We start from the raw sequence: 25,152 nt of genomic DNA on the forward strand, positions 1-25,152 counted from the left end.
GCGATTCTGCTAAGTAAATACATTGAAACCTGCGAGAGCTGAAAATCAATAGGACTGTCTTGGTTTTCCAGATCTCACAAGTTTTCTGCTTTCGACAGGGTACAGTCTTAACACTTTTCTATTGCTCTCTCTTAGTGAAAAAAACTGAGTTTTCCTTTTCTGACAAGTTTCCACCTTACACAGGTTCCAGCTTCTGCAGGTTTTACTACAGTGGAAATTTGTGGTAGAAATAAACCAGTAGCCAAACCTGCCGCTCTGAGCCGATTCTGACTCACAGCGATCCTAAGGGACGGGGCAGAACTGCCTCACAGATTTCCCAGGAGCGCACCTGAGTCGGAATCAACTAGATGGCAACGGGTTTTTTAATGATACAACATGTTACATAAAATAAAGTTAAACTAAAAATATATTCCAAAGACTGTGTAGATGAGTATTAACGTTACCTTCTTCTTCCAGATCTCTTTACATTTGCAAGTTATCCTATTTTGGGAGATCATTATAATATGTGGTAGTTAAATCCTGACATAAATACGGCTTTTCCTTGCATAGCCACTCTAAGTACACTTAATTTAAAAATTAGATGAACTAAAATTCTATTAAAACATCCAAGATACAAGATATAAAAATTTAATCTGAAAATATTGCAGACTGATAAAGTGAAATTTGCAGAGCAATTTTAACATTACAGTTCAAATATTCTAAATAAACTAAGAAAGTTTAATTTTCTATTATTTCAAGTTACATACTTTAATGCTACAAGACACACAATCATATCTACTTAAGAAAAGTGAGTTTATACACTAGCTTAGTTATTTCTTATTAGACTAACATCAGGCAGAGTTTGACAGGATGAGAAGATTATTTCCTTCCTCTGAGTCAGACTGAAACAAGAAAGGGTGTGAGAAAGGGGAGGAGGTGGTGGCAGCTCCCCCAGTGCTGGGGTGCTCACTTTTAAAGCCAGCTCTCTTGAAAGATCTCATTCTGCTGTTCACACCAGCAAGCAGGTAATCTGATGCTAGGAAAATTCATGACTGGGAACTGAAGGATACATACCCAGGGGTTTTAAGCCCAAATTAAAAATCTGACACTATAGTGCTGGCTACTTAAAATTTCTTCCTTGAGACTGGGAAAACAGCATATGCCTGACAATTACCTAGACTGACATGTATAATAGTACCTCAGACCAAAAAAAGGAACGGTTAGAAAGGATTTCAAATTTCGTCAATTGACTTCTAGCTCAGAACACCTGACAAAAACTTAAATAACATACTAAAAAGGAAGGAAGTAGTTTCATGTATTCATTTTAAACATTCTAAAACCATTTTTTTTAGTCTGACAGAATAGAAGCTGATGGTTAACCAGCTTCTAAAATAAAAAAAAAATGAATTTAGTGATTAAACAAAACACATCAAAGCTGTTACCGCCGAGTCGATTCCGACACATAGCAACCCTGCAGGACAGAGCAGAACTGCCCCATAGCGTTTCCAAGGAGCTGCTGGTGGATTCAAACTGCTGGCCTTTGGTTGCCAGCTGAGTGCTTTAACCGCTGCGCCACCAGGGCTCCTTAGTGATTAAAGTACACTTTAACCTAGTAAAAAGATTTATGTTTTCACTTTGAAGAGTGGCGTCTGGGGTCTTAAACGCTAGCAAGCGGCCATCTAAGATGCATCAGAGTCTCAACCCACCTGGATCAAAGGAGAATGAAGAACATCAAGGACACAAGGTAATTACGAGCCCAAGAGACAGAAAGGGCCACATAAACCAGAGACTATATCAGCCTGAGACCAGAAGAACTAGATAGAGCCCGGCTACAACTGATGACTGCCCTGACAAGGGAACACAACGGAGAACCCCTGAGGAAGCAGGTCAGCAGTGGGATGCAGACCCCAAATTCTCATGAAAAGACCAGACTCAATGGTCTGACTGAGACTAGAAGGACCCTGGTGGCCATGGTCCCCAGACCTTCTGTTGGCCCAGGACAGGAACCATTCCCAAAGCCAGCTCTTCAGACAGGGATTGGACTGGACAATGGGTTGGAGAGGGGTGCTGGTGAGGCGTGAGATTCTTGGATCAGGTGGACACTTGAGACTATGTTGGCATCTCCTCCCTGGAGAGGAAATGAGAGGGTAGAGGGGGTGGGTTAGAAGCTGGTGAAACGGACACGAAAAGAGAGAGTGGAGGGCGACAGCAATTGCAGTATGTAGCAAGGTGTATATGTAAGTTTTTGTGTAAGAAACTGACTTGATTTGTAAACTTTCACTTAAAGCACAACAGAAATAAGAAAAAAAATTTATACACACACACACAAAAGATTTATGTTTTCCATACTGATTTTAAAGGAGTATCTTTCCTAGAAAGTACAAAATCTAAATAAAAAAGCAGAGATAAGTTCAATAAAAATTCTTAATATGAAGGCATTAAAACCATGTGAGAGTTCAAAGTTCTTCAGCTGGGCTAGAAAAAGAAATCAAGAAAAAGGCTTCCAGGGAAATAACTATATTTAACATCCATTTTGTAACAGAGATCAATTCTCTTTTAATATATTAATGAAACATTTTTTCCCTTTGACTATGTGGAAATAACAGCACTTTAACCATTTAAGGTGCATAGGAAATTTCCATGGTGTAATTATATGAAAATGAACAAAACTGGAGAAAGAGCATGACAGTAAAGAATGTCAAGGGAAATACATGTAAAACTTTGAAAGATTTGCATTCAATTTCAGAAAACAACAAGCCTTGAATAAATTTTCCCTCAGCAGTAGCCTACTATAAAGACAACTTTATTCACATGCTAAATCCACCCAATATATTTAAAAGTAATTCAGAATTACTTTTAAAGCAAAGACATAGACACAGGCCAAAAAATTAAAATCAGTAACTAGCTTATTAGTGAAAGGCTGTTATATTTATTTCTAACCCTAACTCTACTTTGTTTGGTCTATTCCAAATGTCCCTTCAACTTTTAAATTGGATATCCGGGAGACCCCTCCACGGTTTAACTCCACTCCTTGCTTATAGTGCTTCTCTGAACACTTCTGGGGAGATCCTACCATTTTCATAGGTCAGCTCCAATGCTTTCTGGAAAGGCTTCTCTCTAACTGCGTTATTATATAGTAATAAGCCATGCCTCAAACTCCCCTCATGACAGTAACCACTAACAGCTGACCTTATCTCCTACCAGAGAAAACTCCTATGTGCTATACAAAATCTACCATGAGACTGATAGCCATTGACTAAATTCATATGTTGTAGGAGCCTGGACTCACAGATTCGATATTTGGAATTTGAGTCCTAAATATGTTACTTGTTATTTTGACTCTGGGATGTCTTTCTCTAACTACAACACGAAGTAGCTGTTACTAGATCACCACCAAAGTCACTTCCTGTACTTCCTGGCAAAACTGACTTTCTCCACAGCGCCCTTGGTACCTAATGGCCACGGGTAATACTATCAATTTTAACTAAACTCAAAACAGATAACTCGGGAAATATCCTTTAATCTCATCCCTCATTTTCAGCCTGAAGCTAAACTTCCTGGTTTTTTTTTTTTTTTTCCTTGCTGCCCGGTATCTAATTCTTGCATCAATTCTTTTGGGGCAAAAGGTTATAAATCCTGAACAAACTTCTCCTCTTACTTCCTAGATAGCCAAATCTCAGTAATATTAATCTTTGTAGATGAAACTTCTGTACAAAATGACTAATTTCACTGTCTCCTCTGCACAATGCCCAGCACACAATGACCACTGGAAGGACATGAAGTTGGGTGGTGTCTGCCTGTGGGAAGACCACTAGATAGGGAATTTGTGAATACATGTTGCAGTCTGACCTTATCTCAAATTCGCTGTAACCTGAAGCAAGTTAGGGCTTTCTTCCTTTACCTTAAAGGAAAAAAAAAAGGTCATCTAGCCTAAAGCCGGTAACAATACCCTCTCGGCTTGAATATTCTAGTCAATTCTTAGAGATGCTTCCTACGGCTTGATCAGAATTATTAAATCAATTACTTTTAAAGACTTTTAACGGAACTGATTCAAAACACCCAAATGCTGTTGGAAGAGGATGGAAACAGTGGTAAAAAGAGAAGACAGTAATATTCAAGAGAGATCTTGAAAAAAAGTTACCTAGGTTGGCAAGGGGGAAGGAGGAATAGCAGAACACTGTTAAATGCTTGGTCACACCCAGTGCCCAGTGCTTGGTCACAGGTAAGAAAAAGCAGTGTATTGAGGTAAAACAAAATAGTTTGTACAACTATAGCATGGAGAAACTGTGAGAGGTTAGAGGGATGAGAAAGGGACCCAACCATGATGAAGAAAATGTGAAGGATGACAGGGGTTTTTAGCTTGGGACAACTGGGAATGGGGAGATATTTAGTGTGTCCATAGGAAGAATGCTGAAGACTTTTTTTTTGCAGGGGGGCGGGAGGGGGGAGTGAGTGGTAGAGAAACCTGGAAACAAAGATGAAAAACCGAGAAACTTTAGTTTCACTTGGGATAGCTGAATTTTGAGATACTTGGGATGCAGATAAATCCTGGCAGCTGTTGGAAACAGGTATCTAGAACTCTACAGTAATCTCTGCCTAAAAGTCTACATTTGAGAGTTGTCAGAAAATGTAGGTGGCTCAAACTGGGGGGCAAGATGAGATCACTTAAACAGGGAGAAGACAAGTGGGCCAAAAGCCCCGGGAAACACCCACATGGAAGAGTCATGGCAGAAGACGCGCTCAGGAATAAACTATCCATCTCGGGAAACCTCTCATGGAATGGCCTCAAGCTTGCCTCCTCTTTCTGAAGCATTCTATGAATGATTTCTTTCAACTAAGCAGCCATTCTTTAAACGAAATCCTCTCAATCCCATTTCCTAGGTTGTACCTACCTTAAGGAGCGCTGGTGGCACAGTGGTAAAGCGCTGCTGTGGGGATGATAGCCTGAGCAAAGTGGAAATGAGGCTTCTATACACTTGTATACCAAAAACCAAATTCCAGAGAAGAGCTCTGGTATAATTTTTGCTCATCTTATAGCTAATCTTTTCATTTATGCCCATTTCTTAAAGGTACAGAGATGTTATTTAAAAGAGCTTTATAGAGAAAACATAATTCTATGGATAACATACTTGACAAAGTAAAATTCTATTAGCTTAGCCATTACAATTACCTGACCAAAACACTCATCTTCGGTTCAGAGGTTATTAATTAACCCTTATTTGTTACCTTATGTCCCTTTCTAATCTGTCCCCAAAGTCAGGGATAGAAATAAATAGAAATGAAGACTGTAAAGGGTCTGTTTCAAAATAGGGCTAAACCCAGAAGAATAAGAGTATTATGAGCTTTTTAAACAGATAGGTGTTTCATTCTAATTTAGTCTAAAAGCACAAGACTAAAAGCAGAACTATGCACTGTCATCATCCCTTAATGATCTGAACAGAATATCAGTACAGGTGGAAAAAAAATCTGGCCTTCCTTTATTTTTTAATAAACCAATGAAAATTTTGCATTTGGAATGTTTTAAAAATATGTCTTAGCTTGGGTTTGAGGAAAGAATTCGATTTTTCATCTTCAACAAATATGGAGAAAGCACTGTGAAACGTTCCTTGAGGAGTTTAAGTTGTCTATGTTATCAGTTTACTACCACTTAGTTCAACCTTTTTTTGCTCTCTACTTCATCCTGGGGGCAGACAGTTTACCTCTTAGTACTTGCCTAAGCAAAAAAGCTGAATTCTCAAATAATAATAATGAAGTGGTTTAAGAGCACAGGCTTTGAATCAGACAAGCTCGTTTCAAATTCTGACTCCACCTTTTACTAGTCTGTGACCCTAGCAAGTTAACATACTGAAGCCACAGTTTCCTCATCTGTAAAATGGGGTCATGGCTGTAACCTATCTTAAAGGGTTACTGTGAAGGTTATGCAAGACTACTTATAAAACAGTAAACACTTTAAAAAGAACAAATAGTCCCTTCTCTAGTGTATGGATCAATTGAGACTTTAGTACTTTATAAGGTCTACTAGCCCAGTGCACCTTAAATTACATATTAAGACTTAAGGTCCTGAGGCAGTAAAGTACAAATGAAAACCAATTATGATTAGTATTAAGAACGGACTTTATATATATGTTCTAACCCAAAGAATAAATTTCTTTTTGTTCCTCCTTAGGATCTCAGTGTTTACTGTTTGTAATAAAAATAATCTTGACTCATTGTGGGAGGGAATCTTTTCCAAAGACCACTGAAATATCAATATATTATTTCAACATAAAACTTTACGAAAAGTTTTAAACAGGGTCTCTTGCCTTCATTTAGTGTAATACGAAGTTTTAAAAATAAGCATTACTAAAACAAATCAAAACTGTGGGACAAAGCGTTGCTTTGCTTCTATGCCACATATTACCCTGGTTGAGAATAACGGCTTTAGAATTACCTACTTAAGGGGAATTCTGGTATAGGTCAATAAGAAAAAGTATAAAGCAGCCCACTACAGAATAAAAGTTTTCAGGCTTTGTCACTCAAGCAGGTACACTTTCAGTGACAAAAAACCTTTTATACCTAACAACTTATTTCACAATCTAAACTCATGTCCCTGAATTTTTCTAAGCAATGAAAATTCTATTAATTTACGCACAGTAAATGACAGAAAATTGCAACAGTCTGTACACGTTTGTGTAAAAAATTTTAAGCTAACTCTAGACTTTTATCATGATCTGAAATTTGTTAAAATCAATTTAGATTCTACAGATCAGATTTATCATCTGAAATGGCATGCTTCACCCATATTCTCTTTAACCCTCTTCCTTTCTTGCCCCAGGGCTCTTTCGTAAATAATTTTGTTTTTGTTATCTTTATCATATGGTTCTCTCTCGAATTAAACCTTAAAGGCATGGACTTAGAAAGGAATCATTCTGTAAACCAAGTGAAAGGCTTCATTGTGTAATCATAACTCATAAATGTCTATCTGTGAGCTCTCTCAACTGACCATAGGCAATTAAGAACTGAATCTAAATGGAAGAAGTGAAAAGCTAGTGTCCTTAATGGGATGGGAGATGGACAGGCTGAAGAAACACTTAGGAGGAAGACTTGGCAATACTTTGTGATTAACTGGCTATGAGGGGTCAGGGAAGTCTTGAGTCTACTGAGAAATATCTAGGCTGGAAGTAACAGGTTTGAAGGTTAGAGTATACAGGTAGCTTCCTAGAGCTTAAAGATGACGCTCAAAGCTATCTATACGCTCTTGGCACGATAAAGAATATGAGAAGCAGGTTTGGACAGCATCCTGAAGACACCAGTAATACCGAAAAGGACAGACAGAAAGGAGAGCCTGCCAAGGGAACTGAGAAGGAAAACTAGAGAGGCAGGAAGAAAAACAGGAGGTATCTCAGATGTCAAAATTCAAAACCTATCACATACGGGTGTTAACCCTGTGCAAATGACTAGACATTCGGAACACTAAAAACTAAGAGCTACTTATCCACCACGATTTCAACTATTAATACACACGCATATGTACTCAAAATCTGAAAGGGAACATGCAAACACTGGAAAAGCCGAGTTAAAAACCTGAGACTAGGTATGACTGTTCTTATTCTACTTCCCAAAATTTTAGTTTTGAAAAGGCAAATATATTACCAGTAAAGAAGCTGGGGTACAAATGTATAATCTAAAAGGCTTTCAGAACAGGATTCGTATATTCCACTGACCTATTAAGTCCCTTGTACATTTTTAATGATGGCACTAAATAAATTTTGTATTTGATCTACAGATTATTTCAATTTAACTGAAGAGTAAACAAACTCTTATGGCCTCCCTGTTTTTGTTTTAAGCAGTACTACTTTTTTTTTTTTTTTTTACTGTTACAGATTTAACTTTTAGCCATATTTAGACGCTCAGGAATTTTATTATAAACCACTTAAAAACAGGGAAAAGGTTGTAAGGTTTGGAGACCACCTGAGAGAAAAATTAAACCAAGGGATTTGTACAAAGTGCCTGCTTCATTTAAAAATAAAAAAAAGTCCACTTATTCAAAATTTTGGTGGATAAATGTTTTAAAAATAGGTATGAAAGATTTCTTAATAGTATTCAGAACTAGTGAAAATGGTAGACTCTGATGTAGTTTTTAGTAGTGAGGTGTACATGTGACTCACCCCTTGACCCCAAGAAACATTTGCAGTGGCAAGTAGCTTTTTTAAAAAAATGTGTGCAGTGGTGCTATCTATAAACACTAAATATTAAAGGGTGAGCTCCTTAAAAGGTTACATGTAGTAAAATACTACTACAATAAGTACTCTTCTAAAATATACATAAATATAATACACACATACGTTTATATTCATAAGCATTAAATGTAAACAGAAGTTATATTCTACTGCAATAAATAATTTTATATGTTAAGCAACATATAAAACCTATTTCTTGTCAAGTGCTTTAAAAGGTAGTTTTGTAAAAGGGGATGACTCACTTAAGTTCAAAATAAGTCAAATTTATGTATCCACATGTTAATTCAATATTAAAGTCTGCCTTATCTTATTCTTCATTTTTCTGGAGTTATGTGCATACCAGCAAATCAAGTGAGAACCCAGGCTCCTGTAAGAAACCTGGATTCAAATCCTAGCTCCACTACTTAATAGGTATGCAGCCTGAGCAAGTTACTTAACCCCTCTAAGTTTTCAATTTCCTTCTCTGTAAACTGAGGATACTGACTGTATCTATATAATACGTCTGTTGTGAAAATTAAAAGAAATAATGTGCAAAAAATACTGGTGTAGTGCCTGACATGTGGTAACCCCTCAAGAGCAAAACACAACTATTTTGTTAAGAAATCCAAGGAACATCTGAGCACAGAGACTGACAGTATAAAATTCCTAAACCAGAAATGGCTAGGCTCTGATTTGCCCCACCTAACGGTCTCTTATAATATACTAGGCCTTGGACAAATATCTCAGTGAACTCATTAAAAATTTGCTTTCATTAGTCTCATACTTGGGTGTCTACCAAGGCTTGCTCAGTAGACACAAAACTTACAGTGTTTTACTGAACTATTTCTGATAATCTGATAGAAGCTTTAAACTCTTCACCAAAAACTGAACATACATAAAATTCTACCCAAAATTCCACATGGTTTATGATCCGCAAGAGTCTGTCCACTGACTACTATAGATATCCTACACTAGAGAAATTAGAAATTATTTTCCTGATTACTAAAGTTATGTATATTTATTGTAGAAAATGAAGAAAACAAAGTATACAGAATAAGGTCCAATGGTTAACAGTTGGTTGTATTTTTTCCAGACTACTACTGATTGCAATTACTGGTTTAAAAAACTGAAGTTCATAGAATATGATCAACATGAAGTCATGGAATACCATACCAGAAACAATTTAGAACAGTATTTAAAAAACAAATTGGGTGAGTGTGTATGTATGTAGGGGAGACAATAACATAATTCTAGTTAAGGACAAAGTCGGAGATAGATATGGTGGCCTGCTTAGATGCTATTGAGCCATACCTTTTTGACTTTTTGAGGGGGAAAACAAGTAATTTCAAATAATCTTTGATAGAATCACAGTTTAATCCTGCCACTGTATGACCTTGACACCTAACTTAACCCAGGCTCCAATCTGCAAAATACGGTGATCTTCGGACTGAAGATTTTAAGATTTCATCCTGATCTATATTTTGATTCTAAAAGTCCCTCTTACAAAATACAGCTGTGTCAAACAATGCAAAACTAGAAGGTATACAAAACAAGTTAAAATTTTTTTTTTTTCTAAGCAGTGAACAATCCTGAAAGGAAATGTTTTAATTTTCAGGGCATACAAAAAATGTACACTGAATCCTAATACAGCCTTTTCATTTGGCATTAGCGTTTTAGGTGTTCTCAATGTTAAGAACTGAGAAAATGTTCTTAGCTTTATTTTAGAGGCATCTAGAAGAAAAATGCCTTGTATTAAACAAATATAATCTCTGGAACAATAAAATTAACTTGTACTAGCTTTATGAAGAAAATGGACGTCAGTTTTGTTTTTTTTTTTAAGTTAAACTCAGAAGACTGAGACATTGTTTCTGAAACAGCTCTTGGAGTAGTAGCTAGAAAGCATAAGGAGCCTTTTACTATACTGTAAGCAGATATCATAGTAATATGTGAATAATCTTACTGCAATATAGGATCACTCTTTTTAATATACTGACATATTTATTAAATACCACTGCAAAGATATGGCTTTAGCCTCATAAGACTTTCAAAGATTTACACGCTTCAAGTATTAAAACTTACTTTCCAAGTGTTAACTTACATTTACTGTTAGACTCTTACACAATGTGCTCATTTTGTTCATAAATATTCATCTCAATACAATAACATCAGGTATAATACATAAAATCTAATCCATTAAGTCTTACCAATTTATGACCTGATGAGACACTCTTGTGGACAACATTCAGTCCTTAGAAGCTAGAATAACCCTCCAACCATGTGAGGGCATCACAACTCTCTCATTTAAACTTTCGGCTTTCGATCATAATTATGTCACATTCCTCCTCCGATGCTGAATTCTAAAAAAAATTCTAGCAAAGAGTTTAAGTAAATAAGTGTTTTAATCAAATAGCCTTTAAAAATCTTTTATAGCAAACTTTTACGTTTTACAATGATTACACAACTGATATTTTGTACTTAAGTTTTTTTTTTTTAATGTAGAATAATTTCATATTTGATCTGGACACTTTAAATTTCAACATGGACTTCTAGCCATTAGGAATATCTGTCACTAAAGACCCAAGTAGAAATGAAACCAATTCAAGGTTTACGATCACGATCCAGAAATGATGACTTAGCACCGTAACCTGCTGTAGACGGCTTTGCAGTCCTGTAGAATTGCATTTGGGTTCTACAGTTTGGTCCACATCCATATATGAGTTTCTGGACTTACAGCACAGGTGGCTGGATCAGTAGCAATCTACACTGATCACTTCAATGCTCAAGGTAGCATTCAATTTTTATAACTAAATCTTAAGTCTGACTGTCCCCACCACTCCCAATTTGAAAAGCAGAAGCCATGACGGCAAGAATAAAATTTTATTATGTGCTTTATGTAACAGATATAACAATGCATTCTATTCAGCAGTGGTCCTAGTGTTCATCTATGTACAGACACAGAAGAAAATGGGGGGTAGGAAGACTTAATGATGGCAAAATTTTTTCATTAAGAATATCATCTTAAATTTACTAAATTTTTTATAAGAAGATTTTCAATTGCACATTTATTGTAATCTCTGAAGGTAATATCATTAAGAATATTTTCTGTCTAGTAAGAATCACGTATCTTTAGTCGCCAGTGGTTCATTAAAAAGGCAACCCATATATTTGTGGGGTGTATTTTTGCCTAAATTAACCCCCAAAATAAAATGGCATAATGAGGCAAGGGGGAGGGAGTAAAGAAGAAGGCCATTATTGAGGAAAATTAAGTGTGTATGTGTAACACTACAGAAAACCCTGACAGCACCGTAAAGGAAGCTGCAGTTAGGAGACGTCTGGCCTGAATGTAGGGGGGTCTTATGCTGTATAGATTTTAACTTTCAGTGTAACTTTTCTATTACCTGTGGTCATTTAAAAGTCTCCCACACAATCTCAAGAACTACTAGGATTTTTCCAATTTACAAATATAATCTTTCCAAATGTAATCTTACAACACATTTGACTTCATTAAAACCATTCAACTTTACTATGACAATGTCATCACCTGGTGAAGGCAAAAATCCATATTTATGAGGATAAGTAAAAAAAGCTGTGGTCACTTCAACAACACATTACCAAAGGTTTTTAGAAAGTTTTTATGTAACTGTCTATAAGTCAAAATACTGCCATAATTTTTAAAACTTTATTTTGACGATTTACTCATTTGTGGGACCAGTACCACGAGAAGATCAATACCCAGTTATACACTTAGAAAGCTAAACAATTCCCGAAATATTATCTCTATATTGCTGGTAATTTGCTTGTCTGCAAGGCTTTGATGAACTGGTCATTTAAAGGGCAGACTGACCATTCGTTAAAGGGCCTGTCAACAGATAAACACTTTTAAAGGTAAATACCTGGAAAGCATTTGGAAGATAAAAGTACACCGGCCATATAAAAAAGTTTAGTTATTTTACTATGAAGCTTAAAAGGGCATGTACCTCATCCAAATGCATGGTAAATTTAGGGTTTAGGAATTGTACACGTTTTAAAAAACATAATACTTTTACATCAAAATTTTCCTAAACATAAAATTAGGTAACTGGAGAGCTTACGGATGAAAAGAGTTAAGATTAATCAGCAATCTTTTAAAATTTAATTTAAAATTAGAATTCTTACTCAAAATGAGAATTCACTTAGAAGCTTGTACTAATATATCAATTATAATCTTGAATCTATTCAAGATCACCATCCTGGACACTTCCTATAGCTATTTGTTTTATCATTTCATTCTTTTTTCTATTCGTGAGAAGGAAAAATATCATTTAACTGAGAATGTGTTATTACAAGTTCTTACAGGATAGTCCAGTAAGAACTAGGCTTAAGTTCACCTTTATTTAGCAAAAAAGGCAGATGATGTACAATTTTTGAGTAATTAAACAGATATGCTAGATCAGATAAACCTCATCAAAAAACCCTACCAAGAGACGGGTTAAGGAACCGGCTATTTTAGTGTATTTAGTTGAGCTCAACACAAAATTTTACTCAAGTAGAAACCACATTTCTTAAGTATTCTAAAAATTCTGTAAGACTATTTACTAATTTAGCCATATTTTCACTGTTTTTCAAACAAGTTCACTATACTCTTTTGGGAAATCTTAGTCACAACAAGTCAGTGCTTTTGTCAGAAATGCTTGTCCTTTAATGGCAAAATAGGGAAAATGGGGCAACCTTGTATGCCCCCAATAAACTACACGTAGTCTTTCCACAGATTACGTATTGTGGAAATGAGGCTCGAGACAGACTCAGGAAAAAATTAGTCCACATGTACCAAGCAGAGTAAGGACACTGGTAAGATAGTATGCTCTGAGAAATTCACACGTAGCGACACAAGATTACAGGACACCTCATTTGTCTATATTTTTTAAGACACAGGGATTGGCTACATTGAACACTGTTATGGATTGAACTCTGTCCCCCCAAAATGTGTATCAACTTGGTTAGGCCATGATTCCCAGTGTTGTGTGACTGTCCAACCATTCTGTCTGTCATCTGATGAGACTTCCCTATGTGCTGTAAATCCCACCTCTGCAATGTTAATGAGGCAGGATCAGAGGCAGTTATGTTAATGAGGCAGGACTCAATCTACAGGATTAGGTTGTGTCTTGAGTCAATCTCTTCTGAGATATAAAAGAGAGAAGCAAGCAGAGAGACAGAGGGACCCCATGCCACCAAGAATGAAGAACAAGGAGGGGAGTGTGTCCTTTGGACTCAAGGTCCCTGTGCTGAGAAGCTCCTAGACTAGGGGAAGACTGTTGACAAGGACCCTCCCCCCCGCCAGCCGACAGAGGGGGAAAGTCTTCCCCTGGAGCTGGGGCTTCTAGCCTCCCAGACTGCGAGAAAATAAATTTCCCTTTGCTAAAGCCATCCACTTATGGTATTTTGGTTATAGCAACACTAGATAACTAAGAAAAACACTAAATATAAAAGGTTTTTTTTTTTTTTTTTTAAAACATTATATCAAATGCACCTATTGGCAGATGATAAGCTAATTCTGTAGTTAAAGAATGTAACACAGCTCTGAGAAACAACCAACAAGCTAGGTTACTGGTATTTTTAAAAGATGTTTATCCACAAACGATTTCTATTCCCTTATCTTTTCAAAAGGTGTGGAAATAGCTCATACAGTATACAAAGGGGGAGAAAGTTGAAATTGGGGGTGGTGGCAGAGGAAGACAAAAATGGAAAATAAAGTAAGGGGAGGTCAGTTATACACTACTCAAAAATATGCCATTAAGGAGCTGCACGTCTGTTAACAGAAAGCAGCATATTTAACTTTGAACATAACAATAGTCAATATAAAGAAGTATAAATGCTTCAAAAATTTAAGACATCATTACATATCATGCTTTTGAGTTGATTATCTCATTTCTTGAAACAAAATATGTTACGACCATCCTCGAAATACATTTGGCAACGCTTTCTGGCCTAAATTAGCAATAAAAATTAGCAATATCTAAGATAAAAACAGCTGCTGCAAATAAACACAGTTTTCTGAAGCTGAACGGCTAACAGTCACTGTGAAGAGAAGAGGTGGGTCCAGTCAACACCACAGCTCCTCTCTCTCCTTGTTTCCCTTTCAGTAGTAGGGAAGACTGGGAAGAGCATACTTTCTTTATCTTGATATTACCAAGCAGATATGCAGAAAGGTATGTTTTTGGCTTCCAGGATAAAGGTTGCATAGATTATGAACACCATGCTGCTAGCAGGAAATAGCTAACTGCTGTGGATACCACCATTAGCACCAACACTGAAGAAGTTAAAAAAAAAAAAAACTCATTCTTATGTAATTTTGCGGACAGTGCCGGTCATGCTGCCTGAAAACATACTTTAACTTACTGAGGATGCCATTATTTCTGGGCCAAATATCACAGAATTAAAAACCGAAAACAAATACAATGAAGGCTTTCTAAATCTTTGAGTATTTATAACTAAGGATCCTCTAAACTTTGAAAACAGAAATAAATTGGTATTAAAATGTTACATCTTGAGGATATTCACCAACGGACGCACATTACAAATTGCTGCTGTGGCGTTGACGCCGGCTCATGGCGACCCCACAGGCAATGGAACACAATCCTGCCCAGTCCTCACCACCCCCATGACTGGTTGTAGATCAGATAGTTGTCAACCATAATGGTTTTCACTGGCTTAATTACTACTACCTGTTTAAATATATTTCTGTCAAATAAAAAAAACATTTAGGAGTAGCCAACTGAACCCTAAAACACAGAAGCTAATTTTTGCAAGACTAAGGTATTTAAAAGCTCTACACTGATAATAAAAATCTAACATATTTCCTAGTTTGAGTGATTTGGAATTTTAGAGGGCACATGCATACACATACGTACACACAAATCGAGGATGCCAGCTAGAACATGAAGAGTCAGTCATTTCTCTCCCCATCTAACTACTACCTCAAATCTTAATGAAACAAACAAAAAAAAATTAAAATGATTCCATTTAGTATTTTTCCCCTCCCCCAAACACTGTCAAATTACCTGTAGGTTTGCAATTACTTCAAAAATAGTCAAAACACTTCCTCTTCTTTTTGGTTAGGTGGCACCATTCTCTGAATCCTCTAACCTCTACGACTACTCCCGCTCATTCCCTATAGACTTTCTCTTATTCCCTAAATGCACGTGGTGTTGTCCAAGGCCCTGGCTGGATCCTTTTACTCTGCTCTGCCTCCCTAGCAGCCTCGGCCTTTCCCAAAGCTTCAACTCTTTAAAAAAAAAAAAATTATCATACATTTATAAACCACTACCATTACACTTCTAAAGAGCGTTAATTTCTCTTTTCTAAGGGAAATATATAAAGTATATCCCAAAGTACTCACACTCCAGCTATATTTGGTAAAGGAGTTCAATGATTAAACCTTCATGCTGGTTTGTCTTAATTTATACTGCTATAGAGGAGCTATTTAAATTTGATTTTATAAACATGGTACTACAAGCATTAACGCTTCCTGTTCTACACTAAGTATTAAGTGCTTAGCTGCTAACCAAAACATCAGCGGTTTGAACCCACCAGGGCACCACAGGGAAAAGGATGTGGCAGTCTGCTTCCATAATTTACAGCCTCAGAAACCCTACGGGGCACTTCTACTCTGACCTATAGGGTCGCTATGAGTCGGAATCAACTTTTTTTTTTGGACGGGGGGGAGTTTAAGGAACACATCACCAAAAAGATATTTTGTTAGAAAATTTCTTCACAGTGACACAAACAAGCAAATCAAGCCTAAGACTGTTAACGACTTCTAGGCAATGTGGACCATGTCTTCATATATGAGCACTTAGTCTCTGATGAAAGAGACTAAGTCCATGAATGTTGCCCAAAACTATGCCAGGGGACACAAATGCACTGCCAGGCAGAGGGAAGAGAATCTAAGTTTTGTGTGAATTTTAAGAAGACTTTTTGTGATCAACTTTTCTAGTAATTAAATACATAATGATGGAGTGCTAACAATATTCAGCAAAATAACCGAGCAGAGCATACACTACCTAAAATGTTTAGCAAAAAAATAAACCAAAGTATCTCTTGCCATAAATAAACTCCAAGACGTCAGTCTATATTTTAAAATATTAAAAATAGTATCTACGTAGCATTTCTGTAGAAAGCCAACCGTTTCAGTGGTTTACAAATCAGTAATACAGATCTCTAGCAAACAAACTTAACGTTCAAATTTTTCACCAAAAATGAAAAAATGACAACTATTCTGATACCTTCCTTGGTCTATTCCCTCTCCTCCAATTTCTTAATGTGAAATAACATTTTGCTTTGAGTCACTAAGGCTTTTACAGAGGAACTGCATAAAACGCACAGAAATTAAAATAACTAGTTCATTTTGCAGAATAAATTTCTACATTAAAATAAACACAGATAAATGGGTATTTCATAAGATTCAATGGAATATGTAAATCCTTAAGAAATATACTTAAAGCACACAAAACATGGTAAAAAGAAAAGCACGTTTATATGCTGTATAAAACATAGATGGTATTTTTGGTTTATCCTGCAGCTTTGTCCCATGCTAGATACCGTGTGATTCCCCTCCCTTAAAATAACAAATACAGCTCAGTCTTAATGTTGAGAAACCAGCACAGTGCAAAGCAGTTCATGCATACACTTTTGCATGTATGCATTCCATACATAAGTATTCATACCTATCCCAGAGGCTCTTTGATTCCTGAAAGGTGTTCAAATGGAACGCTTGGTAGAAAGCAGTTGAAGGATTCCTGTGAGATCCAAGAATCAAATGGAAATGAGGTTGAGAATGTACAGTAAAATCACTTTTCAAAAAAAAAAAAAAAAAGATGGAAGACTTTAGATTTCTAATACAGTATAGCTGCTTTAACGAACAAATAAACAAACAACAAATGCATAAGCTTGCTTAAACACTGAAAGAAATTAAAAACGGGAGAAAATCCAGCAGATCATGACAACAGTTCGGGATCACAGTTCTAAAGGAAAACTAACCGGCATTCAATTGTGTACATATTTGTGAATATGTAATACACACATGAATGTGACTAGTTCATATCCTAATTAACACTGCACCTTATCAGATGCCTTTATAAATCCCTCCATGTTTAGCCATTCAACAAAGCTGTTCCCAGGTACAATATTCATGTACAAAAAGTTGTAACTTCACAATGTAAAAATTCTTCTTAGACCTGTTACAAGAGAGAAGGGTTTTCTAACAAGCAATAAAGAATCCTCTCCTGGGTTGGACGTGACACCAGTTTCTACCACTTGACACCAGGATCTTTTTTTTTTTTTTTACGCATAGTTTCTCAAGATTTGGGCAAAAAATGGCGCTGCAATTGTTATGGCTTTCTAACCAGCTGTATTAGTACAGTGCCCCTGTAAGGGGTAAAAGCCTATTTACCATAATCATCATCCATTTCTACCTCGGAGAACAAGGGACACACTCCATAGGGCTATCAGCATTCCCTAAGGCTATCATCATAGAATCTCAACTGATGGGCTCATCTATGTAAGCTCCCAGTATGTATGATTCACGTCATATCTCTAGGAGTGGTTTCTCAGGGGCCTAAACTTTTGACAAACCTGCTGTCTAACAGTCCCCCTCACCTCAGCGTATTTCCACAGTACCCCCTACCCCAACCTGTCATTAGTTAGGGAACTCACAAAAACTTGTCACTATCACTTCTAAAATCCTTAACCTGTGTTGTAGCAGAATAACGGCAGCAGGTTAAGGATGTAAGGACTCATTCTGTACCAGACACTAGTTTAAGTGCCTTATATTTATTAACTCAATCCTCACAACAGCCTCTTTTAAGAGTTAGGTGATTTTATTATCCTTGTCTCACAGATCAGAATCAGAGAGAAGTAACTTGCCTGATGCCACAGGGCTATTAAGAGTTTATGCTCTTAACCCACTATGCTTAAACATATAACCTGTTGCTGTCAAGCTGATTCCAACTCATAGCGACCCCACAGGACGGAGCAGAACTGCCCCATAGAGTTTCCAAGGAGCGCCTGGTGGATGTGAACTGCCGACCTCTTGTTTAGCAGCTTTAGCCCTTACCCACTACTCCACCAGGGTTTCTGCTTAAACACACAGCAGGGTTAAATCTTAACCTAAGTCTGCCTCTTTATCTGTGAAATAGTGGTATTACCATTGATCCTTGCAGAATGGCTGAAGAACAGAGAATATACGGAAAGCTGCTGGCACACAATGCTCATTAAATGACAGCTATTATTTTATCATCAATATAAGGTTCAGATATAGCGCTGAAATTCTAAGGCCCGGTAAGTGTCTTAAGAGAGTTTCTGTACTATCACTAGTACAATAAGAACACATTTTCCAAGGCCTACTTGAACAGCAATCAAGTACCAACCATCAGTAAGCAAAGCAAATCCTCAATGTAATGATTTGAAAACTTAGATTAAGCTTCATTAAATTGTGTTATCTACTGAATTTTTAAAAATTATTTTTTAGGAAGCTTTTTTAATTTTAACCAGCAGTGTGTCTTTTAAAAGATCCAAAATCAGGAAGGGTAGATAGACATCAGGTGCCAAAGTGTCCCTGAGGCAACTGTTTGATTAATTAGGCATCTTTAATACGTGTACTTCTCTCTGCTTGCCCTACTTCATCTCCTTCCTGTTCCTTCGGCCCTTTCTCTATTTTTCTCTTGACCAGGTCTAAGGCAATTCAAGGCACTGATTAGGCTTGCTAATAAATAGCAGGAAAGGCTTACAGGACTGCTAACTACTGTTCACTGTTGATTTAACAACAGTGCATCCTTTCAGGATATATTCGTTAGGCCACTTTTTTCACTATACTTAGAAATTAGTGTGCCAAATCAAATGAAAATCTTAAAACCAACTGAGTCAACTGAAAACTCTATTTGGCTTTTTTTCCCCCCCTGAAACCAGGCCTGCTGAGGGCCACATGGGAACCAGTTAGCTACCCACAGAGGTCTATCTGGAGACCTCTGGTTGAAAATAAACCGAACTGACTCAAAGAGGAAGGTAGTAAATACAAAAGAATAACAAAGAGTAAACCTGGAGGTTATTCTGCAAGTTTGGAATTAGAAATTCATTAAAGTCACAGTATCAACAATGCATGTATAAGGATGACATTCTTTGAAAGAATGTCAGATTCCCGGACTTCGAAAAAATAAAACAAAATCATGTGATTTAATCTGAATCAAATGCATGCTCAAAATAGATTTGAAATCAAGTCGTATGACTTAAGTTATGAAAGTCCAGCATATTTTTGGCATAGAATCTAATAGTAAAATGTTTATCATAAGACAAATATGGAAGTGAAAAAGAACATAACTGCAGTTATAGTAGTAAATTTTGGGGTGTGAAAAGAACCTGTGAGGTAAAATACTGTAAAGGAACCTAAAGTCTTTACAAAATTTAAGAACAAATACTTAAGTTGCAAAAGCTGGCAGTTAATAATAAATCATTTTTTACATACATGCAAAATGAAAAAGCCATATAGAGTTATACAATCTGTGTACCATATAAAATTTTAAATAGTCTAGATTTTAAGTATAAAAATTTAGGTAGTCTTAGAGTAAAAAGGGGGCCCTGCTGGCTCAGTGGTTAAGAGCTTGGCTGCTAACAAAAAGGTCGACAGTTTGAATCCACAAGGTGCTCCCTGAAAACCCTATGGGGCAGCTCTACTCTGTCTTATAAGGTCGCTATGAGTTGGAATCAATTTGACGGCAGTGGGTTTTATGGGGAAAATTAAGCAATTTTGGGGTTCTGGAAACCCTGGTGGCGTAGTCATTAAGTGCTACGGCTGCTAATCAAAAGGTCGGCAGTTCGAATCTGCCAGGCACTCCTTGGAAACTCTACAGGGCAGTTCTACTCTGTCTTATAGGGTCGCTATGAGTCGGAATCGGCTTGACGGCAGTGGGTTTTGGTTTTTGGAAATACTTCAGCTGAGATGTTATCTATAAACTGAGGGATTTTCAGCAAATAGCAACAATAATTAGTCCCAAAACATTGATTTACAGCAAAAGATTACAGGAGTAAAAGGCTGTGAAACCTAACTGAACTTTGAGGGGCAGAGGTGGAAAGCCATTTTCATGAAAGGCTTCTTTTTTGAAATGGCATAAAATTGGAAAAAATTAAGAGTTGCAGGAAAGTCCTTGCTAATGGGGATCATGTCAGGGTTACAGTACATGAAACCTGAAGACACCAACCTACAACTTTATTTTTGTGCTTTAAGTGAGAGTTTACAAATCAAGTCAGCCTCTCACACAAAAATTTATATACACCTTGCTGTATACTCCTAGTCGCTTTCCCCCTAATGAAACAGCACACTCCTTCCCTCCACTCTCTGTTTTCGAGTCCATTCAGCCAGCTTCTGGCCCCCTCTGCCCTCTCCTCTCCCCGCCAGATGGGAGATGCCAACATAGTCTCAAGCATCTACTTGATCCAAGAAGCCCACTCCTCACCAGTATCATTTTCTGTCCTATAGTCCAGTCCAATCCCTGTCTGAAGAGCTGGCTTTGGCAATGGTTCCTCTCTGGGGCTAACAGAAGGCCTGGGGACCATGACCTCCGGAGTCCTTCTAGACTCAGTCAGACCATTAAGTCTGGTCTTTTTACGAGAATTTGGGGTCTGCATCCCACTGCTCTCCTGCTCCCTCAGGGGTTCTCTGTTGTGCTCCTTGTCAGGGCAGTCATTGGTTATAGCCCGGAACAATCTAGTTCATCTGGTCTCTGGATGATGTAGTCGCTGGTTTATGTGGCTCTTTCTGTCTCTTGGCCTCATAACTACCTTGTCTTTGGTGTTCTTCATTCTCCTATGCTCCAGCTGGGCTGAGACCAATTGATGCATCTTAGATGGTCGCCTGCTAGCGTTTAAGGCCCCAGATGCCACTCTTCAAAGCGGAATGCAGAACGTTTTGTTAATAGATTTTATTATGACAATTGACTTAGATGTCCCCTGAAACCATGGTCCCCAAACCACTGGCCCTACTACGCTGGCCTTCGAAGCAGTTTATTCAGGAAACTTCTTTGCTTTTGGTTTAGTCCAGTTGTGCTGACCTCTCCTGTATTGTGTTGCAACTATCTTATAAACTTGGAGATATTGAATTTTATGCAGCTTTGGCCATAAATTATCTTCTGCCCAAGAGGTAAAATCTGAAACCAATTTTCTAACAACATATTTGATGTCAATATAAACTATACCAACCTAACTACAGAGCCAACAAAGCAATTCTTAGGAAGACTGAGGCGTGGTTTATTCAGGACTCATTTTGGCTCCCTAAAGGAAAACGTGATTTTCCTATTGGTAGATCTTTATCAAAACCAAATATATTCTTCTCTCTCTGACTTTATATACTAGATAGTCTATCCTGTAAATTTCAAAGTACCTGAAAGTAGTGCATCAGAAAGTGACTCGAAAGGATGTGACATTTATCTACCTGGAAGATATCTATCTTTGTAGGGTAATTAAATACAAGAGGAAGGAAAACATACACACGCAATTAAGCTACAAAAATTAAAGAAGCTTAACGGATGAAGCACATGGCCCTGAACTCAGTGGACACCCTCCTCTCTCATCTACATTAACACTCACCTTCACAGATCTCTACGTGGAAACCAGAGAATACAATAAGCAGAGGATGGGCAAGGGCTACCCATCTTCAACATCATCATCTGGGGACTTAAAATTACTTAAAATACCCTTTAAGGTAAAAGGTTACAGTACAACAGATCAGTGGCTACAGCAGCTTTTCCCTCCTCCCATTCTATAATCTGCCAAGCAATAAAATAAAAACTTCTAACTCTGGGAATATCCAAGAGTGCTGGCTTTGGATATGAAGGCCTGCCTGAGTTTGAATCTCTACATTGCCACTTAATAGCTGTGTGACTCAAATTCTCAGAGCTTTAGTTTCCTTAATCCATAGAAAAAGGGAGGAAAACCCTTTCCTTATACATTGTTGAAAAGATGAATGAGATTATACACACAGAGGGACTGACAAAATTCAGTCTGGTTTGTATATTTAATACAGGATTATAGTTTCCAAATTATGCCATATGAAAATCAATTTTTGGCTGAGTATCTTAACATGCACTAGATATTGCACCATCATTAAGGTAATATTGAGGCAAACACAATACTTAATGAACTTAAACTCAGGGCTACGTATACCAAACTATTTAGTAGTTCGTTCCACTAGACGAGAATCCTGACTTTTGGGGCTTGGTGCTCCCTTCAGGTATTCCTATATACAACTTTATCACAAGATTTAGTTAGAAATGCAATAATCACTAAAAGGGTAAAGACATGGTTCTAAGACACATTTAATTTAACAATAAAAGCTTCAAGAAACATCTTTCACAGCAATCCTAACAGTAAAATCTAAATTCCTTACCATCACCTTTAGAAGTCCTTCCACTCTGGGTTCTGTCAAATTAATTACACCATTTCCCAAATCTGACATTCTCACTCTTCCATAGTCACATAAGCTGGGTTCTCCCTCTGTGGAAAATCACCCCCTTCACTTATCACTGACCTACTAATGACCCTATTAGGACTCAGTTCAAGAATTAGTTAGCCTCAGAAGAATGCACAAGTAACAATGGGTTGTTTCTGAAGACAGAAATTGGTGACTGGGGGACAGAGGTGACAGGGACACTTCTCATCTCCTCTTCTGTGTATTCTGAACTGTAGAAATGTATTACCTATGCAAAAGAATTAATTTTTAGACAGAAGAAGTCAGTTTACCTGCTACCCCCATCACAATCTGAACTGATGTCTTAAATACTCCTGTCGACACCTTACATTTACTCCATTGCAAATCCACTGAACAGGATACACATGATAATTGTTTTCTTGAGCATTCAACTTACTTAAACAATATCTGAAAACTTCATTTCTTATCACACAATACTCTGGTGACAGGAAGAGGGCTTGACAAGAGGAAGGTTTAAGCTAGCCCTCTCTCATGAAGCATGTCTAAAGGTATGAACTCATACACAGAGATAGAAGAAACCTATAATCTGACCAAGTCTCAAATTTTTATTTTACCAATGAGGAAAAATGGGAGATGTGAAAGGACTCAACCAAAGGAAGCTAAGTGGTAGAACACCCAGGACTAGAACACGGTTTGTTGCACTTCTTACTATATCATGACTTTTCTGGCCTAAAACAATGTCTCCTTTTCTCTAATTACACATCTATATCAGACAATTTATACTCATCATATGAAGTATTCCTCTCGGATCAAAATTGTTATTATTTGTGCCATTTCAAGGTGATCTGGAATAATAGTTTGGACACTGAAATACTGACATTTCTGTGATGTATGAGGAGCTATGGTGGCGCAGTGCTAAAGCAATCAGCTGCAAACCGGAAGGTCAGCAGTTCGAACCCACCGTCTGAACCCACGAGTTGGTCCACAGGAGAAAGATGTGGCAGTCTGCTTCCGTAAAGATTTACAGCCTTGGAAAACCTTACAGGGTTATTCTACTGTCTTACAGGACTGCTATGAGTTGCAATCGACTCAGTGGCAGTGGGGTTTGGTGTGTGATTATTCACAAATTACTTGCATACTTCATTTAATCCTCTCAAACTCTCCAAGAGAGGCATTACCCCCATTTTGCATATGGGGAAGCAGAAGGCTTAAAGGGCTAAGCAACTAGCTCAAGGTCCAATGCCTCAAGCTGTATGTAGCACAACTGGATTTCAGCCAGGCATGTTCAACCCCACTATCTGTCACTCTTACGCTACACTAACACAAATTTAAACACACAATTGATTTTATAGAGAGTCCCCCTCCCTGTTTTTGTTTCGGTTTAAAATACAAAAGTTGGTAAAAACTGGATTCTAATTCTACCTTAGAACTAGTGGGCTTTGACTTTGCTTTGAGAATCATTTGTTCCCACATTAAACTACTTGTGTAAATAATGAAGAGACATAGCCTAAAATATTAGAAGATAGCATTTTAGAATACACTAGCATTATTTACAATTGATAATTATAAAGTCTTTCTTCCGTAATATTCTGGCAATATTCTTTAGTCAAAATTTAGTGAAAGCTTATGGGAAAGGAGGCTTTAAATAAAGCAATTTGAATATTCAGACTTCACTAATCTGGCCTGCCTACTCTGGTTAGTACAAATTAGCAAGACTTTTACTAATAGCCTATGTTCTAGGTAAACACTAATAAAATATTTAGCTCAATGATCTGAAGAATTTTCACTTAACCATCATACACAACTTAAATGATGAGTTTTTTTTTTTTTTTAAAACATCTATTAGCTTGGGTGCAAAGAAATAAAACTAAGTATTTAAATCTGATTTGTGGCTTTAAATTGGAAAGGTAGGCAAAGCATCCAGAGCAGCACTGCTCAGATCTGAGTCACCAATTTAAAACTAGAAATTATGCATACATTTATTAGAGATAAAGTAGCCAATCTGTGTAACTTCAACACTACCAAATCTGATGTAAAGACATTAAAACATATTATGAAAACGTATAGAATGATATATCGGAATGATACAAATTCGCCCTAAGCAATGACAGATTAAGAAAATAAATACTGAGTAACTTGGTATGTTCAAGAATTGCTACGGGAAAGGTGTAAATTATACCAATGATTCAGGTATACATATTCTTCGTGGATGCAGTAATGAGTATTATACTAAAATAGCCTCGAATCACAAGTCTACCAGGTTGAGATAAAGAAAGACCATACGCTTAAAGAAGTTATTCTAATTCAGGTGTTTTGTTATTATGCCCCTTAAATACTGTCAAGTATTAAGATTTCTTCCTAAAAATCTGCTTTCTCCTCTAAGGCGGCTGCATTTAACCAGACAGGTCTGCTTTTCTAAAGCTTCTCTTCCTCCTCACGGTAACATATTTAAAGAGTAATACAATTAAGTAGTACACAGTATCTGTTCCAGAAAGGAAATATACCAGTCTAAAACAAGAGAAG

General features: G+C 37.1%; 1 protein-coding gene across 1 annotated transcript in view; it reads right to left on the bottom strand.

Annotated features, from left to right (window-relative positions):
- Positions 1 to 25,152, bottom strand: part of TSC22D2 (TSC22 domain family member 2) — a 41,939-nt gene that overhangs the window by 10,787 nt on the left and 6,000 nt on the right. Inside the window, exon 2 of the mRNA XM_049867096.1 lies at positions 16,880 to 16,951. Coding sequence (XP_049723053.1) covers positions 16,880 to 16,951 — 72 coding nt within the window. The remainder of the gene's footprint in view (positions 1 to 16,879; positions 16,952 to 25,152) is intronic.

This window comes from Elephas maximus, chromosome 23 (genome assembly GCF_024166365.1).
Source record: "Elephas maximus indicus isolate mEleMax1 chromosome 23, mEleMax1 primary haplotype, whole genome shotgun sequence".
NCBI lineage: Eukaryota > Metazoa > Chordata > Mammalia > Proboscidea > Elephantidae > Elephas > Elephas maximus.